Raw genomic sequence first — 23,681 nt, 5'->3', positions numbered from 1 at the left:
TCTTGAGAGGGGCTGCGATTCTGAATTTCTGACAATACCCTCCTGGGGAGAATGAATGAGGCAGGAATGAATGAATAAATGTTACCCTCACAGCTCAGGTAAGGAGAAGCTCTGGGTCAAATGTCCAACACTCCCAGATTCCAATCCCCTGGTGCTATCCCTCTGCCTCAGTTTCCTTATCTGGAAAGCAGGGGTGAAAAATAACAACTGACGTGGGAATGAAATTAACCATGTTAAATGTTTACTATATGTGACTTGGAACATAGTAGCTGCTCAATAAATCTTAGTTATTATTCTACTTGGGTAAGTGGGCAGTAAATATTTGTTAATCAGAGGATTGAGGGACTTCCCTGGTGGTCCAGTGGTTAAGACTCTGCACTCCCAATGCAGGGGGCCCAGGTTCGATCCCTGGTCGGGGAAGTAGATCCTGCATGCCACAACTAAGACGCAGCACAGCCTAAATAAATAAGTAAATATTTTTTAAAAAAATGATAGGATTGAAAGCTGATGGCCCAGGCTGTAAACTGGAGATCAAGCCTGCAGCACACAGTAGGTGCTCAGGTCACGTGCTGATTAGAAGGAGACGTTCCATGCAGTTCTTGGAGCAGGGCAGCACCTTCCCCACCTTGTATCCTCCAGCCAGGTGCCAGGCACCATCTCTCAGGGAACAGGAAACAAAGTCACCTCCCCAGGTGATGACTAATGGCCCAGCCGTTGGCTTCAGTGGCCTCTGATTTGGCGGGAAGGCATGGCTCCTCTCCCAGCTCAGGCTGCCACTTTGGGGGAGCCCTCTTAACCCTCTTGGGGAACTCTGCCCTCTGGCTTCCATCAGAGCCTGATCTTTTTTCAGCTGCTCGACATAGCTCAGTCTCTGGTTTTCTGCACTGGCTCAAGGTCTGGGGGAGAAGTTTGCACTGAATCAGGAGGGCCCTGCAGGTGGGAACCCAGAGAAGTGGCATTCTTGCCCTTGGAAGGACTGGATGTATGACCTCAGGCAAGGCATGCCCCTCTCTGGGCCTCAGTATCCCCATCTGTACCCTGGCCTAGGCCAGACCCCTCTGCACCAAGTTCCTCATTTATTGTGCAACTTCTACCTCATGTGAGGGTGCCAGATTTAGCAAATAAAAATACGGAATGTCCAGTTAGGTCTGTATTTCAGATACAAATACTTTATTGTTTTATATATATAATTTAAATTTACAGGGAATTCCATGGTAGTCCAGTGGCTAGGACTTGGTGCTTTCACTGCTGGGGCCCGGGTTCAATCCCTGGTCAGGAAACTAAGATCCCGCATGCCCAGTGGCTCAGCCAAAAAAAAAAAAAAAAATTACAAACTTAACCATTTGGAAAAGAACTATGTATCAGATATTGTTATTTCATGATATATGCATTATTATTTATTTTTATTGTGATAAAACATATATAACACATTAACCATTTAAACTATTTTTAAGTGCACAGCTCAGTAGCATTAAGTACATTCACACTGTTGTGCAACCATCCCCACCATCCGTCTCCAGAACTTTCTCATCTTCCCAAACTGAAACTCTGTCCCCATGAAACACTGACTCTCCATCCCCTCCCCCAGCCCCTGGTCCCACCATTCTACTTCCTGTCTCTATGAATTTAACTCCTCTGGGGACCTCCTATAAGTGGACTCATACAGTATTTGTCCTTTTGTGACTAGTCTATTTCACTGAGCATAATGGCCTCAGGGTTCATCCATGTTGTAGAATGTGTAATAAATACTTTTTTAGTATAGGTATGTCACAAATATTGCATGGAACATACTTACCCTAAAAAAGTATTTGTTACATATCTACAATTCAGATTTAACTGGTAATCCTGAATTTTATCTGGCAATGTTACCTACAGCCTTTCTTCACACAGCAGCCTAAGGAATCTTTTTTATTTTTATTTTATTTATTTTTTAAAATAAATTTATTTATTGTATTTATTTTATTTTTGGATGCATTGGGTCTTTGTTTCTGCGTGCGGGCTTCCTCTAGTTGCCGCAAGTGAGGGATACTCGTCGTTGCGGTGCGCGGGCTTCTCATTGTGATGGCTTCTCTTGTTGCGGAGAACAGGCTCTAGGCGCGCAGGCTTCAGTAGTTGTGGCACGCGGGCTCTAGAGCACAGGCTCAGTAATTGTGGCGCACGGGCTTAGTTGCTCCGCGGCATGTGCGATCTTCCCGGACTAGGGCTCGAACCCATGTCCCCTTCATTGGCAGGCGGATTTTTTTTTTTTTTTTTTTTTTTTTGGTGGTACGCAGGCCTCTCACTGTTGTGGCCTCTCCCGTTGCGGAGCACAGGCTCCAGACGCGCAGGCTCAGCGGCCCAGCTCACGGGCCCAGCCGCTCCGCGGCATGTGGGATCTTCCCGGACCGGGGCACGAACCTGTGTCCCCTGCATCAGCAGGCGGACTCTCAACCACTGTGCCACCAGGGAAGCCCGGCAGGCGGATTCTTAACCACTGAGCCATCAGGGAAGCGCCAGGAATCTTTTTAAAAACAGCTTTATAGATATATCATTTACATACCCTAAAAGTCACCTTTTTTAAGTGTACAATTCAATGAATTTTACTATATATTTACAGAGCTCTAGGACCATCACCACAATCTAGTTTTAGAACATAGGGTGATTTTCCATCACCTAAAGAAACCTCATACTCCTTTGAAGTCACTCTAGATTCCTACCTTCAGCTCAAAGCAAATACTGATCTACTTTCTGTCTTGAAAATTTTACCTTTTTGGGACATTCTATCAAATGTCATATGATGTTGGAATCATAGAGTATGTGATCTTATGTCTGGCTTTTTTCACCGAGTATAATGTTTTGGAAGTTAATCCCTGTTGTAGTGTGTATCGATCCTTCGTTTCTTTCACTTGCTGAAGAGTCAGCAGTAAAATTCATCATCAGGATATACCACATTTGGTTTATCCATTTATCCATAGATGGCCATTTGGGTTATTTCCCCTTTTTGGTTTTTGTGAATAATGCTGTTATGACTATTAGTTGTATAAGTTTTGGTGTGGATGTTTGTTTTCATTTCTCTTGGGTAGATACATAGAGTTGGAATTACTGGTTCATATGGTAAGTCTTCGTTTAACTTTGTAAAAAAAACCCTGCCTTTTTGAGATGTATTTCACATGCATAAGGATGTTTCTTGAGATTAAAGTATTATTGCTGTACCCTGTGATCCAATCCCTCCAGGTTTTTTTTCGCCAAGAAGTTAAAATAAAACCCAAGCGTGTTACTGATATTCACAAGGCATATGATAGGTCCTTAACGGACCCTTTTGCTATCCGTTCTGCCCTAAATGCCCTCCCAGGGCCCACCTCCCTACCTGGACCTATTTCTAGTCATCTTTGAACTCTCTGGTTAAACTACTATCTCCTCCAGAAAATACTTCTGTTCCCCCATGATAGACGAAGTCTCTGGCATTACTCAGCTTTTTTTTTTCTTTTTCCTTTTTTTAAAAAATTGAAGTATAGTTGATTGACAATGTTGTGTTAATTTCTGCTGTACAACAAAGTGATTCAGTTATACACATACATACATTATTTTTTATGTTCTTTTCCGTTATGGTTCATCACAGGATGTTGAATATACTTCCCCGTGCTATAAAGTAGGACCTTGTTGTTTTATTCAGCTCTTTCTTCTTCTTTTTTAAATAAATTTATTTATTTTATTTATTTATTATTTCTGGCTGCGTTGGGTCTTTGTTGCTACTCTACGTTGCGCTGCATGGGCTTCTCACTGCAGTGCCTTCTCTTGTTGCGGAGCATGGGCTTTAGGCACACGGGCTTCAGTAGTTGTGGCATGCTGGCTCAGTAGTTGTGGAGCCCAGGCTTATTTGCTCCACTGCATGTGGGATCTTCGCGGACCACGGCTCGAACCCGTGCCCCCTGTATTGGCAGGCGGATTCTTAACCACTGCGACACCAGGGAAGCCCAATTCAGCTCTTTCTTAAGCATCCTATTTTACTCAGAGTTCCTTCCCTGGGTCTTAATTACAAAGAAATTAACATTTCTTTGCCCTGCTAGACGTTGGATACTTCAGGAGCCGGAGTAACAGCACCTAAGTACTTCCAGTATTTCCTGCTGCCAGGCACAGTTTCCAGCGCCTTAGGGGCGGTGATGTCATTTAATCCTTACTCCCCTATAAGATCTGTACCATTATGAGTCCCGTTTTACAGGTTGGGAGACTGAGGCAGAGGTTACATAACTTGGCCAGGCAGTGCTCAATACATTTTTCTCGACTGAATTAGTATGTATATTGGGTATTTTGTGGCTCTGGCATATGGTGCTCAATAAACTTGTCGTGAGTGAAGAAATAAGTGTTTTGTGAATTTTTTGGCTGTTTATCCTCAGACCCCCACATGACCAGTCCCTACCCCTAAGCCCCGCCCCCTCGAGCAGGCAACGGCGCGTCCCTATTTTGAGTTGAACCTTGTCTCTTGCGATATCCAATGGCGGACAGCCGCTTAAGCCTTTCCTCCTGTGGTAGCTAATGCCGGTTCTCTACCTTGAGCCGCTCCTCTCGTGGTACGCAATGCCCTTCAGCTCTATATTATGCCCCTCCTCACAGGAGCGGGAGGCTATCAATGACGCGCCCCCTACAGTGATTGGGCCTTCTTTCCTGTGGTAATCCAATAGCATGTTTCCTACTTAAGGCCCCTCCTCCTGTGGCGTTCTATGGCCCGCCCCTCTACCCTAAGCCCGGCCCCGAAGGAGCCTGGCTGCCTGCCTCTTCTCTCCCAGAGCGCCTGTTTCTCTCCTCCTACCTTTCCTCTTTCACCTCCCTTAACCTCCGTCCCCTCCCATTAGGCTTCTGGGTCACGCCCCCTTGGCTCTACCCGTTATCCAATCCCGTTAACTTGCTCTGCTCCAACCCCTCTTCTCATTGGTCCCCCTGCTCCTCTATCCCCGCACGTGGTCTTGAGCGACGGCGTCGCCCTCCCGTGACGGCCTGAAGGCGGGACTTCCTGCGAGGGGCAGGCCAATAAACACGCTCCGACCCGCTACCTAGGCCGTCGCCCCCGCCCCCTCGGCGCCCTGTTCCCGCCCCCGGCTTCGCCTCCCCTTGCCGCCGCTGCTGCGCCGCCGCCGCCGCCGCTGCTGCCCGTGCCGCTGCCGCTTCCCGCGGCCTGGGTCTCCCGCCGCCAGCATGCCGCACGCCTTCAAGCCCGGGGACTTGGTGTTCGCCAAGATGAAGGGCTACCCGCACTGGCCGGCCCGGGTGAGGCCGCGAGGGAGATGGGCCAGGCGACGGGGGGTTGGGGGTGGGGTGGAGCAGTAGGGGCCCCGGGCCTGAGGGACCCGCGCTCCCGGGGTCTGGGGGACTCCGGGCCCGAGGAGCCCGCGCGCCGGGGGTCTGGGGGGACCCGGGCCTGGGGGACTCGCGTGCCTGGGGGTCTGGCGGTCCCCGGCCTGAGGAACCCTCGCGCGGGGATTGTGCGGGAACCTGGGCCAGGAGAGGTCCCGGGCCTGAGCAACCCGCGCGCTGGAGATGCGGGGGGCCCCGAGCCTGGGGGATCCGCTCTGGGGGTCCCAGAGCCGAGAGGTATGGGGTTGAGGGACCTGGGGCCTGAGGAGCCAGGGTTCAAATCGGAAGGAGTTTGGTGGGTGTGAGGGGAGCTGAGGAATCTGGTATTTGAGAAGAGGGTTCAAACGAATGGGAAGGAGGTTCTCCAGGCTGAAGGACCTCTTTATGGGGGGCAACAAGAAGCCAAGTTCTGAGGGGCTGGGGGTCCTCAGCCACGTATGAAGGGGGCCTAGGGATAAGGGTTCCAGTAAGGGAGAATGGTTGAGGGTCAAGGTTGAGAGGTGCTCAGCAGGACCAGGGCTGGAAATAGGGCTGGGTGCTGTGTTCACAAGGTCGCTGGAGTTGAGGGGACTGGATCTGAAAATATGGGGCATCAGAGACCGGAGATTGGAATAAGACTTGTTTGGAGGGACCCTGGGGACTGGTGCCGCCCGTCCCCCAGGACTCCCCCGCCAGACTCTGGTGGAGGAAGCTGGTGGGGGCACAGGGTGGAGGGAGGGCTTGGGGTGGGTGGAGGCATGCTTGAATCAGAGGCCAGCCACGGGGACTCAAGCTGGAAAGAGAGAGCCCCTGAGGGAGGGGGCTGGGCCCAGGGGACTTTAGGGATCCCCTCTGGAGGAAGCTGGGATCCAGAGGACCCAGATGATTCGAGGGGTCCAGTTCTGAAGGGAGTCTTGAGCGTGAGTCTCAGAACTGCAGAGTGGAGTTTCAGGCACTGTCTGTGGGGCAGGCCAGTGTGGAGGAGGGACCAGGAGGTTGTTGCCATCCCCAGGTCTAAGTCGCCCCAGGACTGAGGTTGGTGGAATATGCATGTTAGGACTGAAGGAATTTGGAGGGGGAGGCAGTAGAAGCATGAAGCTGAAGGCTCGGCTGGAACACAAGGAGCTCAGGAGTTGCCTGGGCAGTATTGTGGGGTGCCTGGAGATTTCATCCTCGTTCCCTGCCAGACCCTCCCTCCCTCTGGGTGGAAGTAAGCAGGAGGGCATCACACAGAGCTGGGCGTTTGGTTGCAGAGAGGCCGCCACAGGATGCCAGGAGTGGGCTCAGGGACTGCTAACTAGGCAGCCCTGAGCGTGGTCCTTAACAGGTGCTGCCGCTGAGATGTCTGTGCCTCAGGCTCAGAGGCGGGGCCTGGGTGAGGTCAGAGCAGAAGCGGGCCTGGAAGGCATGGCAGGCTGGTCCTCAGGGTGATGGAGTTTGGGGATGCGTCTGTGCAGGAGCGGGATGCTTGGGATGGGTGTTTGGGGCCCAGGGCCCAAGGACTTTGAAAAGTAGCCCAGAGAACTGAGGAAGGAAGCTGGGTGAGGGGGGCAGGGAAGGTTCCAGCAGCTCCCAGGCTTTGAAGAGGACGGGAAGGAATTAATGGGGACCAGAGAACCCACCCTGACCTGATTTGCTCGGGCTTACTTTCTTGGAAGCACCAGAGTGATAAAACTTTACGGGCACTTCCCTTCCTCCCAGAGTACCAGTTTCTCCTTCTCCTCCGCGCCCCCCTCCAGCTGGCTCTCTTAAGCCCAGAATGCTTCCAAGCACCTGATTGGAAGGGAAGGGGCTGCTAGCCTCCTGTGGGGAGATGACTGACAGCTGCTGGAGCCCATGGGCCTATAGGGAGAGGGTGGGACTTCCTGGATGCTCGGGGCCTGTCTCCTGCAGCCCACCCCCCACCCTCTGCATCCTTCGAGCTGCCAGCTGCAGCCTCTGGTAGACTGATCACCGATTGCCTCTTTGCGGGAGGGGGTCCCGTGGGAGGGTCCTGGGAGTTCACGGAAGCTGGGCTTGGCCCCAGCCCCTGGCTGCTCAGAGGACCGTATTTGGCTTTGCCCAGGTGAAATAACTACCTTGGGGGGAGAGAGAGCACCCTGGGGGGAGCGGACAGGTATGCAATTGGGGGGGGCACGTTGCACAGAAGAAGGCAGATGCCTAATTGGAAGGTGATGCGTCTTCCTCTGTTGAAGGCTCCCCTCCTCCCAGCGTGCTTTCCCCCAAATAACTTGGCTGTTTTCCTGGTCACTTCCTGGGTCAGTGGGTGAAGCTGTCCCCCACCCCCCAGCCACCCCCTGACTGGCCTCTCACTGCAGATCGATGACATCGCCGACGGTGCTGTGAAGCCCCCGCCCAACAAGTACCCCATCTTCTTCTTTGGTACCCACGAAACGTAAGTGTCCCCCGCTGGGGGTGGATTTTTCCCAGCTGTTGCCTCCCGGGGTGGCCTGGCTCACCTGGGCTCGGCCCGTGGTTCTTTTCTCCAGAGCCTTCCTGGGACCCAAGGACCTGTTTCCCTACGACAAATGTAAAGATAAGTACGGGAAACCCAACAAGAGGAAAGGCTTCAATGAGGGCCTGTGGGAGATCCAGAACAACCCCCATGCCAGCTACAGTGCTCCTCTGGTGAGTCGGTGCCGGGGGTGGGAGGCTGGTGGGGGTCTGCGGAGCCCAGGTCAAGCAGGCACTCGAGCATGCTGGGGACCAGAGGTGGTCTTAGCTTGTCCCACAGAGAAAGGAGAGGCCTCTGGGACAGGGCTTCTCCCGCTGGGCGCCGCTGTTGTTTGGGGCCTCATCATTCTCCGTGAGGGCAGTCCTGGGCACTGTCGGGGTTAGGGCAGCATCCCTGGTCCCACCCACTCGATGCCAGTAGCTCCTTCTTTACCCAGTTGTGACAACCAAACACGTCTGCAGACATTGCCGAGTGTCGGGTGGAGGGGTGCAGGATCCCCCCTGGTGAGACCCACTGCTCTAGGATTAGCCTGAATGTGAAACGGCATCGTTAGAGCTCCTAAGAAACCTTTTGTTTTCTAAGGAGAAAAATTTTTTTCCTTTCAGTAACACCCTTTCCTTCCCCCATTACTGCCAGATTTCAAACTCAGAAAAAGGCTATAGGTAGTAGAACGTGAGAGCTCTTGCTCAGGTGGGAAAGAGTGCTAAGAGTCACAGAGATGACATTCTCAGTGGCAAATCAGTGTCTGGAAACAATCAGGGAAAAGAGGGAATTTAGAGAAGTTGAAGTTAAATTCGTAAAAAAGCCGTGGAAAGCTGAGGAAGGATGGCAGAGGGGTGCCTTGCTCTGGGTGTTTTGGGGCGAGGTGCAGACAAGGGGAGTCGCGGGGAGGTGGAGTAGGCTGGCCTCAGCAGGGGTGGGCTCCAGGTGGGCCGGGAGACCTGGCGAATTGACTGCAGGGCTCGGAGCTCTGCTGTTAGGGAAGAAACGGACTTGCCATGTGGTCTGTGGGCAGGGAAGCGGGAGTCGGAGAGGGTCTGGTTTGTGTGAGAGAAGGACCGAGTAGTTTTGTAGCATCTGGTCCTGCTTGAGAACTCCGGGTCTCAAGATGGTCTGGGTGTGCCTCTCCTGTGCCTTCCATCTACCCATCGACCAGGCAAACACTCCTGTGTAGACCCCGGCCGCACGCATGCCATGTGCTGCACTAGGGACCAGGAATCCTAGGTGATGCAGACACGCCTCTTGCCTTCTGGGAGCTCACGATCTAGAACCTGGGGTCCGTTCGAGAGCTCTCTCCAGTGCTGAGGGTTTGGCAGCCTCTTCTCAGGGGTCCAGGCCCACGTTTCATGTGTGTGGTCTTTTACCTCCCGTGTCTTTTACCTCCTGTGGTGGGTCTGGGAGATGGACGTTCCCCCTGCTTTGGTCCCCACCGTCTCTCCAGGCTTTGCACATTCCCCACTTGGGTAAACGGATCAGAAGTTGCTGAAGGTAGCTGAGTTTCTTGAGACCGTATTCTGGCCCCAGCTCAAGTGCTGGTTAGTCTCATCCTAAGCTTATTGCCTCCAGGTGAATCATCACACCATTTAATGTTTATTACTCACCCTCAGCCTGTGAAGTACCACGTAGATGCCTGCCCTCAAGGAAATGAAACTCAAAAATGGTGTAACCTTGGGGCTTCCCTGGTGGCGCAGTGGTTGAGAGTCCGCCTGCCGATGCAGGGGACACGGGTTCGTGCCCCGGTCTGGGAAGATCCCACATGCCGCGGAGCGGCTGGGCCCGTGAGCCATGGCCGCTGAGCCTGCGCGTCCGGAGCCTGTGCTCCGCAACGGGAGAGGCCACAACAGTGAGAGGCCTGCGTACTGAAAAAAAAAAAAAAAAAAAAAAAAAAAGGTGTAACCTTGACATTAAACCCGCCCCATACAGACTCCCCAGGTTGAGAAGTAGGCATAGGCGTGAGAGCATATTACTGCTGTTTGGTTCTCTGACCCATCTGTGCCTCCAAAAGAACACTGGGTTAAAAATGCAGATCCCTGGGCCCCACCCCAAGAGGTTTAGGTGTGGTGGTTTAGGGCTGAGGCCTGGGCACCTTGAGGTGGTTCATCCCCCGAGTTATCTAGACGCTTCTGATGGAGCCAGTCCACAGCAGGCTTTTGGAAGCACCGCTTGGAGGGTGCCCAGGCAGTCTGTCTTTTCATCCTCTAAGGTTTTACTTTAGTTTTACGTTTCGAGTGGGAGTACAGACTCCTGGTACAAGACTGAAAAGTACAAAAGGGCGTACGGTGAGGGATCAGCCCTGCCTCGCGGCCGTTCTGTTTAAGTTTCCTCTCAAGGTAGCCCTAGCTACCAGTTCCTTGTGTGTCCTTCCAAGATTCTTTGTTCACATAAAACCCTACATAGCTTGCTTTTTTGAAGCATGTAATGCTCCACTTGGCTTTATTCCCCCAATTGGTCTCCCTCGTCTGTGCAGAGAACAGCTTCATTCTTTTTGACAGCCTTAGCTCACTGTGCTCCCACCAGGAGCGTACGGCAGGGCCTGCCAAGCCAGGAGGTGGAAAAACGGTATCTCAGTGCGGTTCCAGCTATATCCAGTAATCCCAAGATGGGCAGGGTAGGTGGAATCTTTTCCGTCTTACAGCTGAGCACGCTGAGGCCCGGAGTGTTTGCTTGATTGCCGGGAAGGACCCAGCTAGAACGTGAGGCCTCAGAGACCTGGACCAGGGTTTTTCAACTTCTCTCCCTCTCCGTGGGGCGTCCTAGGCCCTGTGGGCTGTTGAGCAGCATCCCTGGCCCCACCCACTCGATGCCAAGACCCCCTCCGCATCTTGAAAATTTGAATGTCTCTAAACATTGCTAAATGCCCCCTCGGGGAGAGAATCATCCCTTGTTGAGAAGGATTGGCCTAGAAGGATCCCAGTTGATACATCCTCATGACCTGATAGAGGAGGTAAAGGGACCTGTCCCAGTAGCTGGTTCGAGCTGAGCTGGAACTAAAATCCAGGCCTCCCGTCTCCCAGGCTGAAGTTCTTTTCTGGTCGGTACAAGCCAGGTGGGGTCCTGGAGGGGCAGGTGGGCACGGAGAAGGACCTCTACACATGGATCCTGGGGTAAGAGCCCTGCTGTGTGGATGCGTGGACCTGGGTTCGAGGCCTGGCTCTTCCTCCTGTTCACTGTGTTCTTTGGGGTTTGATTGACGTCACCTCTCGGAGCCTCAGTTTCCTCATCTAAAACAGAGGCTCAGGGTACGACAAGCTCTCACGGGGCTGTTGGGGGAACACGGTGAGCCAGTGCACATCAGGCACCCGGCACAGGGGTGCAAGGTGTTGGGGACCGAGGGGGCCAGACTGGGCCTGACCTTCCCTTTCCACCTCTGTCACCCTCCCAACCCATTAAGACAGTGAGAGGGGGCTTCCCTGGGGCTCCAGGGGTTAAGACTCTGCACTCCCAATGCAGGGGACACGGGTTCAATCCCTGGTCGGGGAACTAAGATCCCGCATGCTGCACCGTGAGGCCAAAAAAAAAAAAGAGAGAGAGACAGTGAAAGAGACCAACACTCATCACTCATCTCACTCAACCAGTGGGTCTCGGGATGGTTGCAGGTCAGCTGGCTCTTGGCCTTTATTTCCTGGTTCCTCTCCGAGCCACCAGTGTTCCCGTCCTCCAGACGTCTCCATGGGGATCGGATTTCCCAAAACTTTTGCTGGCAGGTAGTTAGGTCTCATGGGCCGAGCCCAGGAGATGCAGAGTTCCTGGCTTTATCCCCAAAGCACAGTGCGGGGCAAGTCACTTACCTTCCCGGAGACCTTGTTTCCCCACTTATGGAACATGCCCACTCGTCCCAGTCGCCTCCCCGGCTGTCGAGGCGCACATCCGGCCACAGTTGGTTGAGCGCTTAGCAGAAGCAAGCTGGGGTTTGTAACAGGCAGTAGCTGTGTCCAGTGGGCCAGGCTTCAGGGCCCAGCAGAGCTGGCTTGCACCCCAGCTCTGTCGCTTAGTCGCCGTGTGATCTGGCTCCATGACGCCGCCTTTTGCCTCGTCTGCAGAGTGAGAATGACAGCTCCCCACATGTTACACGAAGAGAGATGATCCCTCGTGTCTGCTAGCTCTCACTGCCACGAGGCTGACTCCGTTCCTCCCGCAGACGATCAGCAGGGTCCTGGACCCTCCATTTAGTCATTCACACTCCAAGCTGCTGTTTCCCCCGTGAAGAACCGGGGACGTCCTTTCCCTTCTCCACTCACCAGGGGTGCCCCAGAGAAAAGTGACGCCCCGGAGGAGAGGCGTGAGGGAAATCCACCTGAAAGTCTGATGGTTCTCTCTCAGTGTTTCAGGTTTGGGGCTTCACCTACTTCGTGTGGCACTTTTTACCCTTTTTTTTTTTTTTTTAATTTTTGGCTGTGCCACACGGCATGCCAGATCTTAGTTCCCCAACCAGGGATTGAACCCATGCCCCCTGCAGTGGAAGCACGGAGTCTTAACCACTGGACCAGCAGGGAAGTCCCTGTGTCATATTTTAGATCCCACATATAAGTGATATTGTATGATATTTGCCTTTCTTTTTCTGACTTACTTTGCTTAGTATGATAATCTCTAGGTCCATCCATGTTGCTGCAGATGGCATTATTTCATTCTGTTTTATGGCTGAGTAATATTCCAATGTGTATACGTACCATATCTTCTTTATCCATTCATCTGTTGATGGACATTTAGGTTGTTTCCGTGTCTTGGTTATGGTAACTAGTGCTGCTGTGAACATAGAGGTGCGTGGATCTTTTCGAATTACAGTTTTCTCTGGACATATGCCCAGGAGTGGGATTGCTGGATCATGTGGTAGCTCTATTCTTAGTTTTTTGAGGAATCGCCATATTGTTTTCCATGGTGGCTGCAACCACTTTACATTCCCCCCCACCACCACAGTGTAGGAGGGTTCCTTTTCCTCCACACCCCCTCACTCTGGTCTGCTCACGTGGCCGTGGTCGGTCTCGCACTAGATCGTAAGCTCCCCAGGGGCAGGGCCACATCTGGGCGCTCCCACCTCCCTAGCACAGTGCCTGGCACCTGGCTGCTGCTCACAGACGGCAACTGAGTGTGCAGACGAGCCCAGCACGCGGCTAGCACAGAAGTGCGATCTACGCGTCTGCTATGTTTGCGGCTGTTAGCGCCTGAGCAGGCACTGTGGCTAAAACAGAAACAAGTGCCTGGAAGTTCGCGCCCAGAGGTCCTGTCCTAGGTCATTTTCCTCCTCATTAGTAATTGCAATAATAATCATGTTTACAAAAAGCAAACCTCGATGGACCTCCTGCCAGTCTGGGCACTGTCCTCAGTACATGCCACTTCTGTCTCACCCTTGCCACAGCCCTGTGAGGCCAAAGTGGTGTCGGCCCCATTGCTCAGATGGGGGATGAGGCGCACAGGGGCTTAAGTCACTGGCCCAGGGTCTGCCCTCAGATCCTGCAGTGCTTGAATCCTAGTGGCTAGCCCACACGTGCCCATCTCGCCCTGCCGCATCAGTCCTCAGAGCTTTCTGTTTTGTTTTGTTTTTTAATATCGTTTGGCCGTGCTGCACGGCGTATGGGATCTTAGTTCCCCTACCAGGGATTGAACCCACGCCCCCTGCATTGGGAACACAGTGTCTTAACCACTGGACCGCCAGGGAAGTCCCCCTTGGAGCTCTCTGAGCCTCAGTTCCCGCATTTGGAGAGCGAGCAGGCCAGACCCTGACACTTGAGACCCGGCCAGTAGCTGCTGCCCTGTGGGCCACGCCTGGTGGTGACCTGCTGTCTCTGTCCCCACCCCCAGCCGGTGAGCTCCTCCGACAGCGAGGCCCCTGAAGCTGATCCAGCAGTTGGCAGTGAGGACGACGAGGACCGGGGGGTCATGGCGGTCACAGCCGTGACCGCTGCAGCCGCCAGCGACAGGATGGAGAGTGACTCGGACTCGGACAAGAGCAGTGACAACAGCGGCCTCAAGCGGAAGGCGGTGGCCTTGAAGGTAGGGGTGCGGGGGTGGGGCGGGCACAGCCGGCCTGTGGGGGGCTGTGGCCCTCCCTGCTCCCTCCATAGGTTCCGTCTGGCCGTCTGCTCTTCTCCTTCTCCGGCCTTTCCTTCTTTCGGTTTTTAGTATATTCACAAAGTTGTGCCAGCATCCCCTCTGTCAGTTCTAGAACTTTCCATCACCCCAAAAAGAAACCCCATCCTCACTGGCAGTCCCCCCACATCCCCACCCTCATTCCCTAGTACCCAGGAATCCGCCTCTGTAGAACTTGTCTGTTCTGGACGTTTCCCATCAGTGGAATCACACACTGTGTGTCCTTCTGTGCTGGCTTCTGTCACTGAGCATCGTGTTCTCAGGGTCCATCCATGTGGTAGAGAGTGTCAGGGCTTCTCTCCTTTTCATGGCTGAGCGATATTCCCGGGTATGGCCCGACCACACTTTGTTTATCTGTCATCTGTTTATGGACGTTCGGGTTGTTTCCACTTCGGGGCCATCACAAATAACGCTGCTGTGAACATTTGTGTACAAGTTTTTGTGTGGATGTGAGTTTTAAGTTCTCTTGGAGAGATTCTCTTTCCTGCCTTTTTTCCCCTCTCCTCTGCCTTTTGACTGCTTCCGAATATTTGGGTGCAGAATGAAAGGACCGGGACCTAGCAGCAAATTCTTTAGATAGAGTAAGGCATTGTTTTTATGATTTTTAAAAATAACATTTGCTTTTGGTTCCATTTATAACAATAAGCCATGCTCATCGTAGATAAGTTAGAAGATGTGAAAAGCATAAAGAAGCCGGTGAAAAATGCCCGAACTATCTGAGGGGGTTTCTGCGCCAAGGACTAGAAACATCCTGATATGTTTCTCTGTGATCTTGTGTGTGCCTCACGGGCGGGGTGGGTATGTAAAGTATGGAATTGGCAATCACGCACGTAATGTGTCTTGCTGTTTTTCCACCTAATAGATGAGCATTTCCTTGTCCTTAAACGTTATGATTATTTTTTAATATTTTATTTATTTATTTATTTGGCCGTGTCGGGTCTTAGTTGTGGCACACGGGCTCTTCGTTGTGGCGTGCAGACTTCTCTGTAGTTGTGGCACGTGGGTTCAGTAGTTGCAGCACGTGGGCTCTCTAGTTGTGGCGTGTGCTGGCTCTAGAGCGTGCAGGCTTAGTTGCCCCACAGCGTGTGGCATTTTACTTCCCCGACCAGGGGTTGCACCCCCGTCCCCTGCATTGGAAGGAGGATTCTTTTTTTTTTTTTTCCTTCTTTTTTCCTTTAACATCTTTATTGGAGTATAATTGCTTTAAAATGTTGTGTTAGTTTCTGCTGTATAACAAAGTGAATCAGCTATATGCACACGTATATCCCCATATCCCCTCCCTCTTGCGTCTCCCTCCCACTCTCCTTATCCCACCCTTCTAGGTGGTCACAAAGCACCAAGCTGCTCTCCCTGTGCTATGCGGCTGCTTCCCACTAGCTGTTTTACATTTGGTAGTGTATATAAGTCCATGCTACTCCCTCACTTCGTCCCAGCTTACCCTTCCCACTCCCCGTGTCCTCAAGTCCATTCTCTACGTCTGTGTCTTTATTCCTGTCCTGCCCCTAGGTTCTTCAGAACCTTTTTTTTTTTTTTTGATTCCATATATATGTTAGCGTACAGTATTTGTTTTTCTCTTTCTGACTTACTTCACTCTGTATGACCGATTCTAGGGCCATCCACCTCACTACAAATAACTCAGTTTTGTTTCTTTTCATGGCTTATTCCATTGTATATATATGCCACATCTTCTTTATCCATTCATCTGTCAATGGACACTTAGGTTGCTAGAAGGCAGTTTCTTAGCCACTGGACCACGAGGGAAGTCCCTGGCATCGTTTAAAAGTCCCTGTTGTTTCTGTTTACAGTTACTGAAGGAGTTAGACAGAAATATGTTGAAAATAAATGCCCCCCCCCATCCTACCCCTTAGGTATTAACCACTACTTGTAGGTTAGTATGTATTCAGGTTTTGTTTTTTGGGGTTTTTTGGCCAACTTTGCATTAAATGAATATGTCATTATTACAACACCTTTCCCCCACACTAGGGAGGCATTTAGACGACCTCTTCCCTCGTAACCCAGCACCCTAGCTGGGAACACACCTATTGGTGTTCCTTTCCCCATTTTGGGGGGTGTGGCTATGGCTTTCTGCCAGGTCAGCTTTGTGCTCTCTCTAGTTAACGTTCTTTTGTCGCTGTTTTTCTGTGTGTCCACCATCTCTTCACGTGGTCTCCCTCTGTGCATTTCTGTGTCCTAATCTCCTCTTCTTATAAGGACCTCAGTCATATTGGGTCAGGGCCACCCTAACACCTCATTTTACTTTAATTATCTCTTCAAAGACCCATCTCCAAATAGTCACATTCTGGGGTCCTGGGGGTCAGGTCTTCATTGTATGCGTTTTGGGGGAACACAGTGCAGCCCATCGTACCCTGGCCTTGGTCAGGCCCCGGAGGAGGTGAGATGCTCTCAGTAAGTGCTTGTGACGAGAACCAGCGAGTCTGGGCTGTAACGGGACAGAGGCAGAGGTGCATCGTACCTAAACCCACACCCTGATGGGGAGGACCAGGCGTCAGTGGGCCGAGATCTGTGTCCAAAGCTCAGTCCTCTTTGCCTCCTCAGTTCTTCCTTTATACAGTTTCTTAAATTGGCTTCTTTGAGTGAGCATCTGGGAGTCTGTGAACCCCTGAAACCTAATTCGGAATTGTATGTGTGTGTGTGTTTAAAAAATCTTTCTTATTGAGGTGAAATTCACATAAAAAAATTAACCGTTCTGAAATGTACAACTCAGTGGCATTTAATAGAAGTGGTGCAACCACCACCTCTATCTGGTTACAAAACATATGTGTATGTGTTTTTCTGGGGGAAGGATTCTTGGTTTGTATTCTTTATTGTTTTTAATTGTAGTAAAATACACACAACATGAAATTCATCATCTTAACCATTTTTAAGCGCACAGTTCAGTAGCATTTTACATTCACACCGTTGGGCAACCATCCCCACCGTCCATCTCCAGAACTTTCTCATCTTCCCAAACTGAAACTCTGTCCCCAGGAAACCCTGACTCCCCCTCCCCCCGGCCCCCACCATCTACTTCCTGTCTCTGTGGATCTGACTCTCTAGGGATCTCCTGTGAGTGAGTGAGATCACAAAGTATTTGTCCTTCTGTGTCTGGCTTCTTTCACTGAGCATCATGTCTTCTAGGATCAGTATTCCTGGTTTTTATCAGATTCTCAAAAGGGTCCCTGCCCTCCTCCCCCCAAAGTTTCCCGAGCACATGGGCTTTCTCAGTTGCTGATGTGTCCGGGCTGCTCCCCTTCCAGATGTCGGTCTCAAAACGAGCTCGAAAGGCCTCCAGTGACCTGGATCAAGCCAGCATGTCTCCATCCGAGGAGGAGAACTCGGAAAGCTCCTCCGAGTCAGAGAAGACCAGTGACCAGGTGAGCAGCTAGCCGGACCCTGGGCAGGCGCCCGGGGGAGGGATGCACAGGGTGGGGGGGCAGGGGGGGGCGAGGGGTGGCCGGCCGGTGGGCAGCACGTCCAGCTCCCTTCTCTCTGCCCAGGACTTCACCCCCGAGAAGAAAGCCGTGGTCCGGGCCCCACGGCGGGGTCCCCTTCCAGGACGGAAGAAAAAGGTACGGGTGTTTTATTTTGTTCCCACACACCGGCCGGTGGAAGCTCCTCAAGCATCTCCCCACGGTCACCAGCCACCGTCTGAGGTCGGGGTCAGTCCGTTTTGGAGGAGGGGAGGCTGTAGGCCCCAGGGAGACCCCGGGGCCCGCTGACATCTGCCTCCACCTTCACTCATGGCTTTGGCCCATGGTTTCCAAGCGCCGTGTGCACGGAGCACCTCCCCGGAGCAGGAGGCCGCTGCTGCCCCCGAGAGGGCCTTAGAGGCCGGTTTGGAAAACGGGATGCTGGCATTGGAGGGGGGCAAAGCACTCTGAGGGGCCCCATGAGAGAGAGAATGCACGCGTGCGCGCACCCGTGTGCAAGTGTGATGTATGTGCGTGTGTGTGTGTGTGTTGTGCGCAGGCAGGCATGTATGAGCGTGTACAAGTGTGTTGTGTGTATTGTGTGTACACAAGTATGTGTGCATGAGCGTGTGCGTGTGTGGTGTGTGTGTGTGTCCAGGGTTCTGGGCCAGACGAAGGGCTGTGGGTTTGGGCGGGGTGGGGCGCTGCAGGCACGCCTGGGGCTGCGCTCGCCCTGGCTGCTCTCACCTCCCCGGGCCTCCCCCAGAAGGCGCCGTCAGCCTCCGACTCGGACTCCAAAGCAGAATCGGACGGGGCCAAGGCTGAGCCTGCGGCCGTGGCGAGGTCGGCGTCCTCCTCCTCCTGCTCGTCCTCCTCCGACTCGGACGCGTCCGTAAAGAAGCCTCCTCGGGGCAGGAAGCCAGGTAGGCCGGCTGGGGGGTGCTGCCCTGGGCCTGCGCCTGGCCTGGCGGTGGGGGGGGGACGCCCACCGAGAGACGCGGGAGAGGCCACCCCGCCCCCGCTCTTCCATAGCCGAGAAGCCTCCCCCCAAGCCCCGTGGGCGGAAACCGAAGGCTGAGCGGCCACCGACCACCTCGAGCAGCGACAGGTGGGTGCGGGGCCCTCGGGGCGGGGGCGCGGGCAGGCCGGGACGGGAGCCCTAACCGGCCCGCACCCTCAGCGACAGCGACGAGGTGGACCGCATCAGCGAGTGGAAGCGCCGGGACGAGGAGCGGCGGCGCGAGCTGGAGGCGCGGCGGCGCAGGGAGCAGGAGGAGGAGCTGCGGCGGCTGCGTGAGCGCGAGAAGGAGGAGAAGGAGCGGCGGCGCGGGCGGGAGCGCGGGGAGGCGGCGCGTGCGGGCAGCGCCGGCAGCAGCGGCGACGAGCTCAAGGACGATGACGAGCCCGTCAAGAAGCGCGGCCGGAAGGGCCGGAGCCGGGGCCCCCAGTCCTCCTCCGACTCGGAGCCCGAGGCCGAGCTGGACAGAGAGGTGCGTCCGGCGGTGTCCGTGCAGCAGCCGTTGTGTGCGGGGCGCCAAGCGGTCAGGGAGACACAGAGAGCCCGCTGTTAAGGAGCTGACACTTGAGGGAGGGGGACAGGCAGCGGACCACCTGAGGATGGTGTGTGGTGCCAAGGAGATGGAAGCCAGGGCGGGGTGTGAGCTGCAGGGGCGAGAGGGTTTCCATCGCAAAGAGGGCAGACCTCAGAGGCTTCAGGCGGGCAGCCGACCTTAAGTAAGGATCTGAATGAAGTGAGAAGGTATCTTGGGGAGAGGCATTCCTGGCCGAGCGCACGGCCCGTGCAAAGGCCCTGGGGCAGGACCGTGCCTGGTGTGTTGGAGGAACAGCCAGGAGGCCCGTGTGTCTGGAGCAGAGTGAGCGAGAGGGAGGAGGGGAGGGCAGGGAGGGGAAGGGGTAGGTCGTACAGGGCCTTGTGGAGGACTTGGGCTGTTACCCCAAGGGAGGTAGGTGGGACCCTGGAGGGCTGTGGGCAGAGGAGGGGTGGGTGCTCACAGGTGCCCTCTGGCTGCTGCGGGGGAACGGCTTGTGGGGTAAGCATGGGAGCAGTTCGGCCTCTGGTGCATGTTGGTGGTGACCCTTGGCACCATGTGTGACCACAGGGCGTCAGCTCCCTGTCCTCCTGGCTCTCACAGGCCAGCCTGAGTCCAGGAATCCGAGCCCCCCGGGCCCATCGCCTTCTGGTCCGAGCCCAGGATCCCACTCGATAGGGGTGGGGGAGCCGAACAATGCCCTGTTCTCTCTCCACTGCTCTCCATTTTGTCACAAAAGGGGGACCAAGTTCCCTGGCACAGGAGGTGTGTTGCTCGGCAAGAGGAATGCAGTGGGGCTGCCCCACTGTTGGGTGATCCTTTCAGACCCTGAGAAGCTGCTGCCCGGGGATGGACTGGACACGGGATCCATCCTGCCCAGTCTATCAGCTCCCATCAGGCGAAGGTGATAGCAGGGAATGTCACACTGTGTCTCTAAGGGAACAGCTCAGGGGTCTGGCTGGGGCAGCCCCACGCCGCCTGCCGCTCCAGCCCCTCCCTTTCTCTGGTTGCTACAGGTGAAGAAATCAGCGAAGAAGTTGCACCTGCAAAGCACAGAGCCCGCGCGGAGACCCAGCCAGAAGGAGAAGAGAGGGCGCCCCGAGGAGAAGCCCCGGGCCAGGTCCGTTCCCGCACTGCCACTCCTCCCATAGCCCCCTGGGGGTCCCCACATCTCAAGGGAGGGCCCCAGCTTCTAAATTCAGTCTTTGAGACTGAATCCAGTTGAAGTGTCTGGTTCTTGGGGCCCCATCAGGTTATGCAGGAGTCACTGCCAAGGTCTGTGGTCCTTCCCCAGAGCAGGCCTCTCCCCCCAGGGTGACCCTGCTCCCAGGGGACACCGGGCAGTGTCCTGGGACATCTGTGGTGGTCACGTGGGGGCAGTTCCTGGGATCCAGTGGGTGGAGCCAGGGAGGCTGCCCCTCTCCCCACAGTGCCCAGGATGGAGCCCCACAGAGGATGACCCGGCCCCCGTGTCGCCAGTGCTCAGGGGGCGAGACTGTCCCCAGACCAGTGGTTCTCAGGCTTTTTAAAGTCCAAGGCCCACTGAGGTGGGAGCACAGAGCCCATCTCCCTGCCCACTTTCTATGTGGAATCCCAGCCATCAGTGAACGAACCTGCCCCGTGGGAATATGGCAGCCAGGCTGCCGAGCAGGATGTAGACTCGAAGGCTCGGTGACACGCCAGCTGCCGTTTCCCGGCATCGTATCAGAGTAACTCATGTGCTGGGGTCTGCGTAACTAGCCACTCGCCCTTAACCACCTGTTTAAAAAAAAAAAAAAAAAATTCTGGGTTTTCACATTATTTACTTCCTAGAGGAAGGGTTATGTCTTGGGTCCCCTCGGGTGCTGCCCTAGACCAGGTCAGGCGGGCCTTGAGCCTCCTCCTTCCAGCCTCCCGGGCCTCCTGATGGTTTCCTTCTGCGGCGGCCATGGGTCCCCCCACAGGCCCCCGGCCCTCAGTGGGGACATTGGTCAGGGGCCTTCTAAGGGCGCGACTCTCCACAGGCCCGCGAAGATGGAACGGACCCGGAAGCGGTCGGAAGGGTTCCCACCAGACCGGAAGGTTGAGAAGAAGAAAGGTGAGGGGCCAGCTGCCCAGCCCTGGTTGCAGCCTGAGGTCGCCGAATGGGAGGAGGGACGGCCCTGGAGGAGCCGGCTCCCATCACCAGGGACCCCGCTCAGGCCTGGGCGCTGCCTTCTCTCTTGGCCACAGAACCTTCCGTGGAGGAGAAGCTTCAGAAGCTGCACAGCGAGATCAAGTTCGCCCTGAAGGTTGACAATCCGGTGAGACCTTCCTCGGGGTGCAGAGCTCATGTCTCAGTTCCCCTGCCCCCTCATCGCTCGAGCTCCCCTAGACGTCTGGGGACGCTGAGGCAAAGCCAGGCCGCACGCCAGGGCAGGGTCCTTGTTCACGTGGGCGCCCACCAGATAAGGGCCCAGCTTGGCCTCCTGGGTGCAGTGCTCTGCGTTCCCACCAGGTGGTGCCACACGAGGCCCCAAGACCCCTCGAGTTCTGGGTGCTTCACCACTGTCCCCGGGGCTCCCTGTTGCTCAGCCCAGGGTGTCCTTCTCTGCCCTCTTGGGCCCCCTAGAACCCCCACAGCTAGGCGCTGACCCTCCCCGCTGCCCTCGCTGCCCTGCAGGATGTGAAGAGGTGTCTGAACGCGTTAGAGGAACTAGGGACCCTGCAGGTGACCTCACAGATCCTCCAGAAGAACACGGACGTGGTGGCCACGTTGAAGAAGGTGCGGCGGGAGCCCAGGGGTTGAAGGGGCTGGTGGTGGGGCTACGGGTCTGCTCGGGGCGCTGGGCTTCCGGCCACGGCTGCCTGTGGTCAGCGAGGAGGAAGCCGTGCGCACGGGAGGCACTGCGGGGTGCGGTGATGGGGGAAGGTCTCGGGCGGGGGGTGAGGAGGCTGCGCCCCCTGAGCCAGGCCTCTTGGTGGGCCAGATCCGCCGCTACAAGGCCAACAAGGAGGTGATGGAGAAAGCTGCGGAGGTCTACGCCCGGCTCAAGTCTCGGGTCCTGGGACCAAAGATCGAGGCCATCCAGAAGGCGACCAGAACTGGGCCGGAGAAGGCCGAGGAGATACTGGCCGGAGAGGAGGCCCCTGCGGAGAGGGCGGAGGACGAGGCGAGCACTGGTGAGGAGCTGGCGGGAGGGGCGCCGAGCAGACTGCCCAGGTGGCGCCATCTGTCGGCACTCGCTGCGCAGGCTGGCTGTGTCCCCAAGGCAGCTGGTGTCTGGGCCACACGCCCCTGTGCTGCTCATAGGCTCCATCCAGACCCTCAGAGCCAGGTAGCAGGGGAGGCTGTGTGTGTGTGGCCAGGTGCGTGAGCGTTTCTGGGACGGGCGGTCGCAGAGGTCTGGGAGGGGAGGGCCACAGGTGGGCTGAGAGGAGCAAGGGCGTCTGTGGTGGGGACAGTGGCTGCGGGGACAGGAGAGCGTTCCTTCCTGCTGGGGTCATGCGGTCCTGGTGAGATGTTTGGAGCAGCCTTTAAGACCAGCACCGAGAGGGCTTAGCCGAAGCCGAGGCTGCCCGGGGGAGAGCACAGAGGGGGCGTCTCTCCTTACGTCTGTTTGGACACGGCCGTGGCAGGCTTTTCCCCGGTGTTGCCCACGGCCATTCGTTTACCGGCCCCTCCCATCTCCAGGCCGTGTGGACGGGCCAGGGGCCGGCTGGAGGAAGAGCCCCACGCAGCCGCGGACCCCGCGTGTCCGGTGGCTCGGGGGTGCGGGTGAATTCAGGTGCACAGGCGAGTGCTCGCACGCTGCTCGCTCTGTGCAGGCAGGTTGCCCCACAGCGTCCCACGAGCTTCTCTCCCCACAGATCTCTCGGCCCCTGTGAACGGCGAGGCGACGTCCCAGAAGGGGGAGAGCATGGAGGACAAGGAGCCGGAGGAAGGACAGAACTCAGAGGAGGGGCCAGGGGGCGGCTCCTCTGAAGAGCCATCACACAACGAGTAAGTGTCGCTGGGGCCGCAGGGGCGACTTCCGGAGAAGGCAGCCCGGTGTCTGAGCTGCTCCCAGTTGGGTAAGGCCCGAGGGACATCAGTCTCCCGCACGCTGACTGACCCCCAGGCCCCTCGGAGGGAGCTCGGGGCTCGGGGCCGGCTGGCCTGGGCCTGAGCTCTCGGAGGGTGGCTCCCTCCTGACACCCGCCATGGGAGCCGGGGCTGCAGGCAGGCAGGGGGAGGTTGGGGGCGAGGGCTGTTGGTCTCTGTAGGTGGAAGGAAGGAGACAGACGGCGAGGGGCCTGCTCACCCCTGCCCGCCCATGCTGTCCTCCACCAGCAGCGCGCGGGAGGGCCCCGACCTGGACGGGCCCGGGAAGGAGCGGCAGGAGCGAGAGAGGCTGCGGGTGGACTCGGAGTCCCTGGACGACGAGGACAGCTGAGCCGGGTGGCCCGTGGCCGGGCCCCGCCGCCACTCGCAGCTGCCCCGAGGCCTGCCTGGCTCCTTCCCGGCACCCAGGGAACAGAGAACTGTTGGGGAGACGCTGTGTTGTTCGTATTTGTCCCCCTGGGTTTTTTTTCTGCCTAATTTCTGTGATTTCCAACGGACATGAAATGACTATAAAGGGTTTTTTTAATGAAAAAAAAAAGTTGCTTTTATTGGCTTGGTTTTCTAGCATGACTGGTTTGCAGTTGTCAAGGGGCCGTCCAGGGACAGAGGGTTTTAAGCCATAGGGTCACCGTGAGCAGCGAATATGAATTTGGTTCTGACGGTGCTCCAGGCCCTGCAGGGCTGACGGGGGCAGTGAGCAAGGCCTTTCCAAAAGTACCAGGAGGGATGCTGAGGGCTGTCTGTTGTCGTCGATGTGCACAGGGCGTGGGTGTTGGGGGCAGGCCTCACTGTGTGACGTGGGCCGAGTGACG

The 23,681-nt window shown here is 55.5% G+C and overlaps 1 protein-coding gene and 1 non-coding gene across 4 annotated transcripts; both read left to right on the top strand.

Annotated features, from left to right (window-relative positions):
* The first annotated feature begins 347 nt into the window (after positions 1-347).
* On the top strand, positions 348-420 carry TRNAG-CCC (transfer RNA glycine (anticodon CCC)). The gene has a single exon. It is a non-coding gene; the product is annotated as a tRNA-Gly (tRNA).
* A 4,663-nt stretch (positions 421-5,083) lies between these two features.
* Positions 5,084-23,425, top strand: HDGFL2 (HDGF like 2). 3 transcript variants are annotated; one of them, XM_060145522.1, is made up of 16 exons: positions 5,084-5,241; positions 7,626-7,702; positions 7,797-7,935; positions 13,559-13,750; positions 17,104-17,220; positions 17,344-17,415; positions 18,023-18,179; positions 18,289-18,364; positions 18,437-18,746; positions 19,823-19,926; positions 20,810-20,883; positions 21,018-21,088; positions 21,448-21,549; positions 21,755-21,947; positions 22,635-22,767; positions 23,101-23,425. In XM_060145522.1, exons 1-16 carry the CDS (start codon positions 5,170-5,172, stop codon positions 23,198-23,200), a joined length of 1,989 nt encoding a protein of 662 aa, XP_060001505.1. In that variant the 5' UTR covers positions 5,084-5,169; the 3' UTR covers positions 23,201-23,425. The 3 variants fall into 3 exon arrangements, with proteins under 3 accessions (XP_060001505.1, XP_060001506.1, XP_060001504.1); XM_060145523.1 differs by having other exon boundaries at positions 18,026-18,179; positions 23,098-23,423; XM_060145521.1 differs by having other exon boundaries at positions 23,098-23,423.
* Positions 23,426-23,681: the final 256 nt, after the last annotated feature.

Source organism: Lagenorhynchus albirostris, chromosome 3, assembly GCF_949774975.1.
Source record: "Lagenorhynchus albirostris chromosome 3, mLagAlb1.1, whole genome shotgun sequence".
Classification (NCBI taxonomy): Eukaryota; Metazoa; Chordata; class Mammalia; order Artiodactyla; family Delphinidae; genus Lagenorhynchus; species Lagenorhynchus albirostris.
This window is presented reverse-complemented; position numbering and strand designations above follow the sequence as displayed.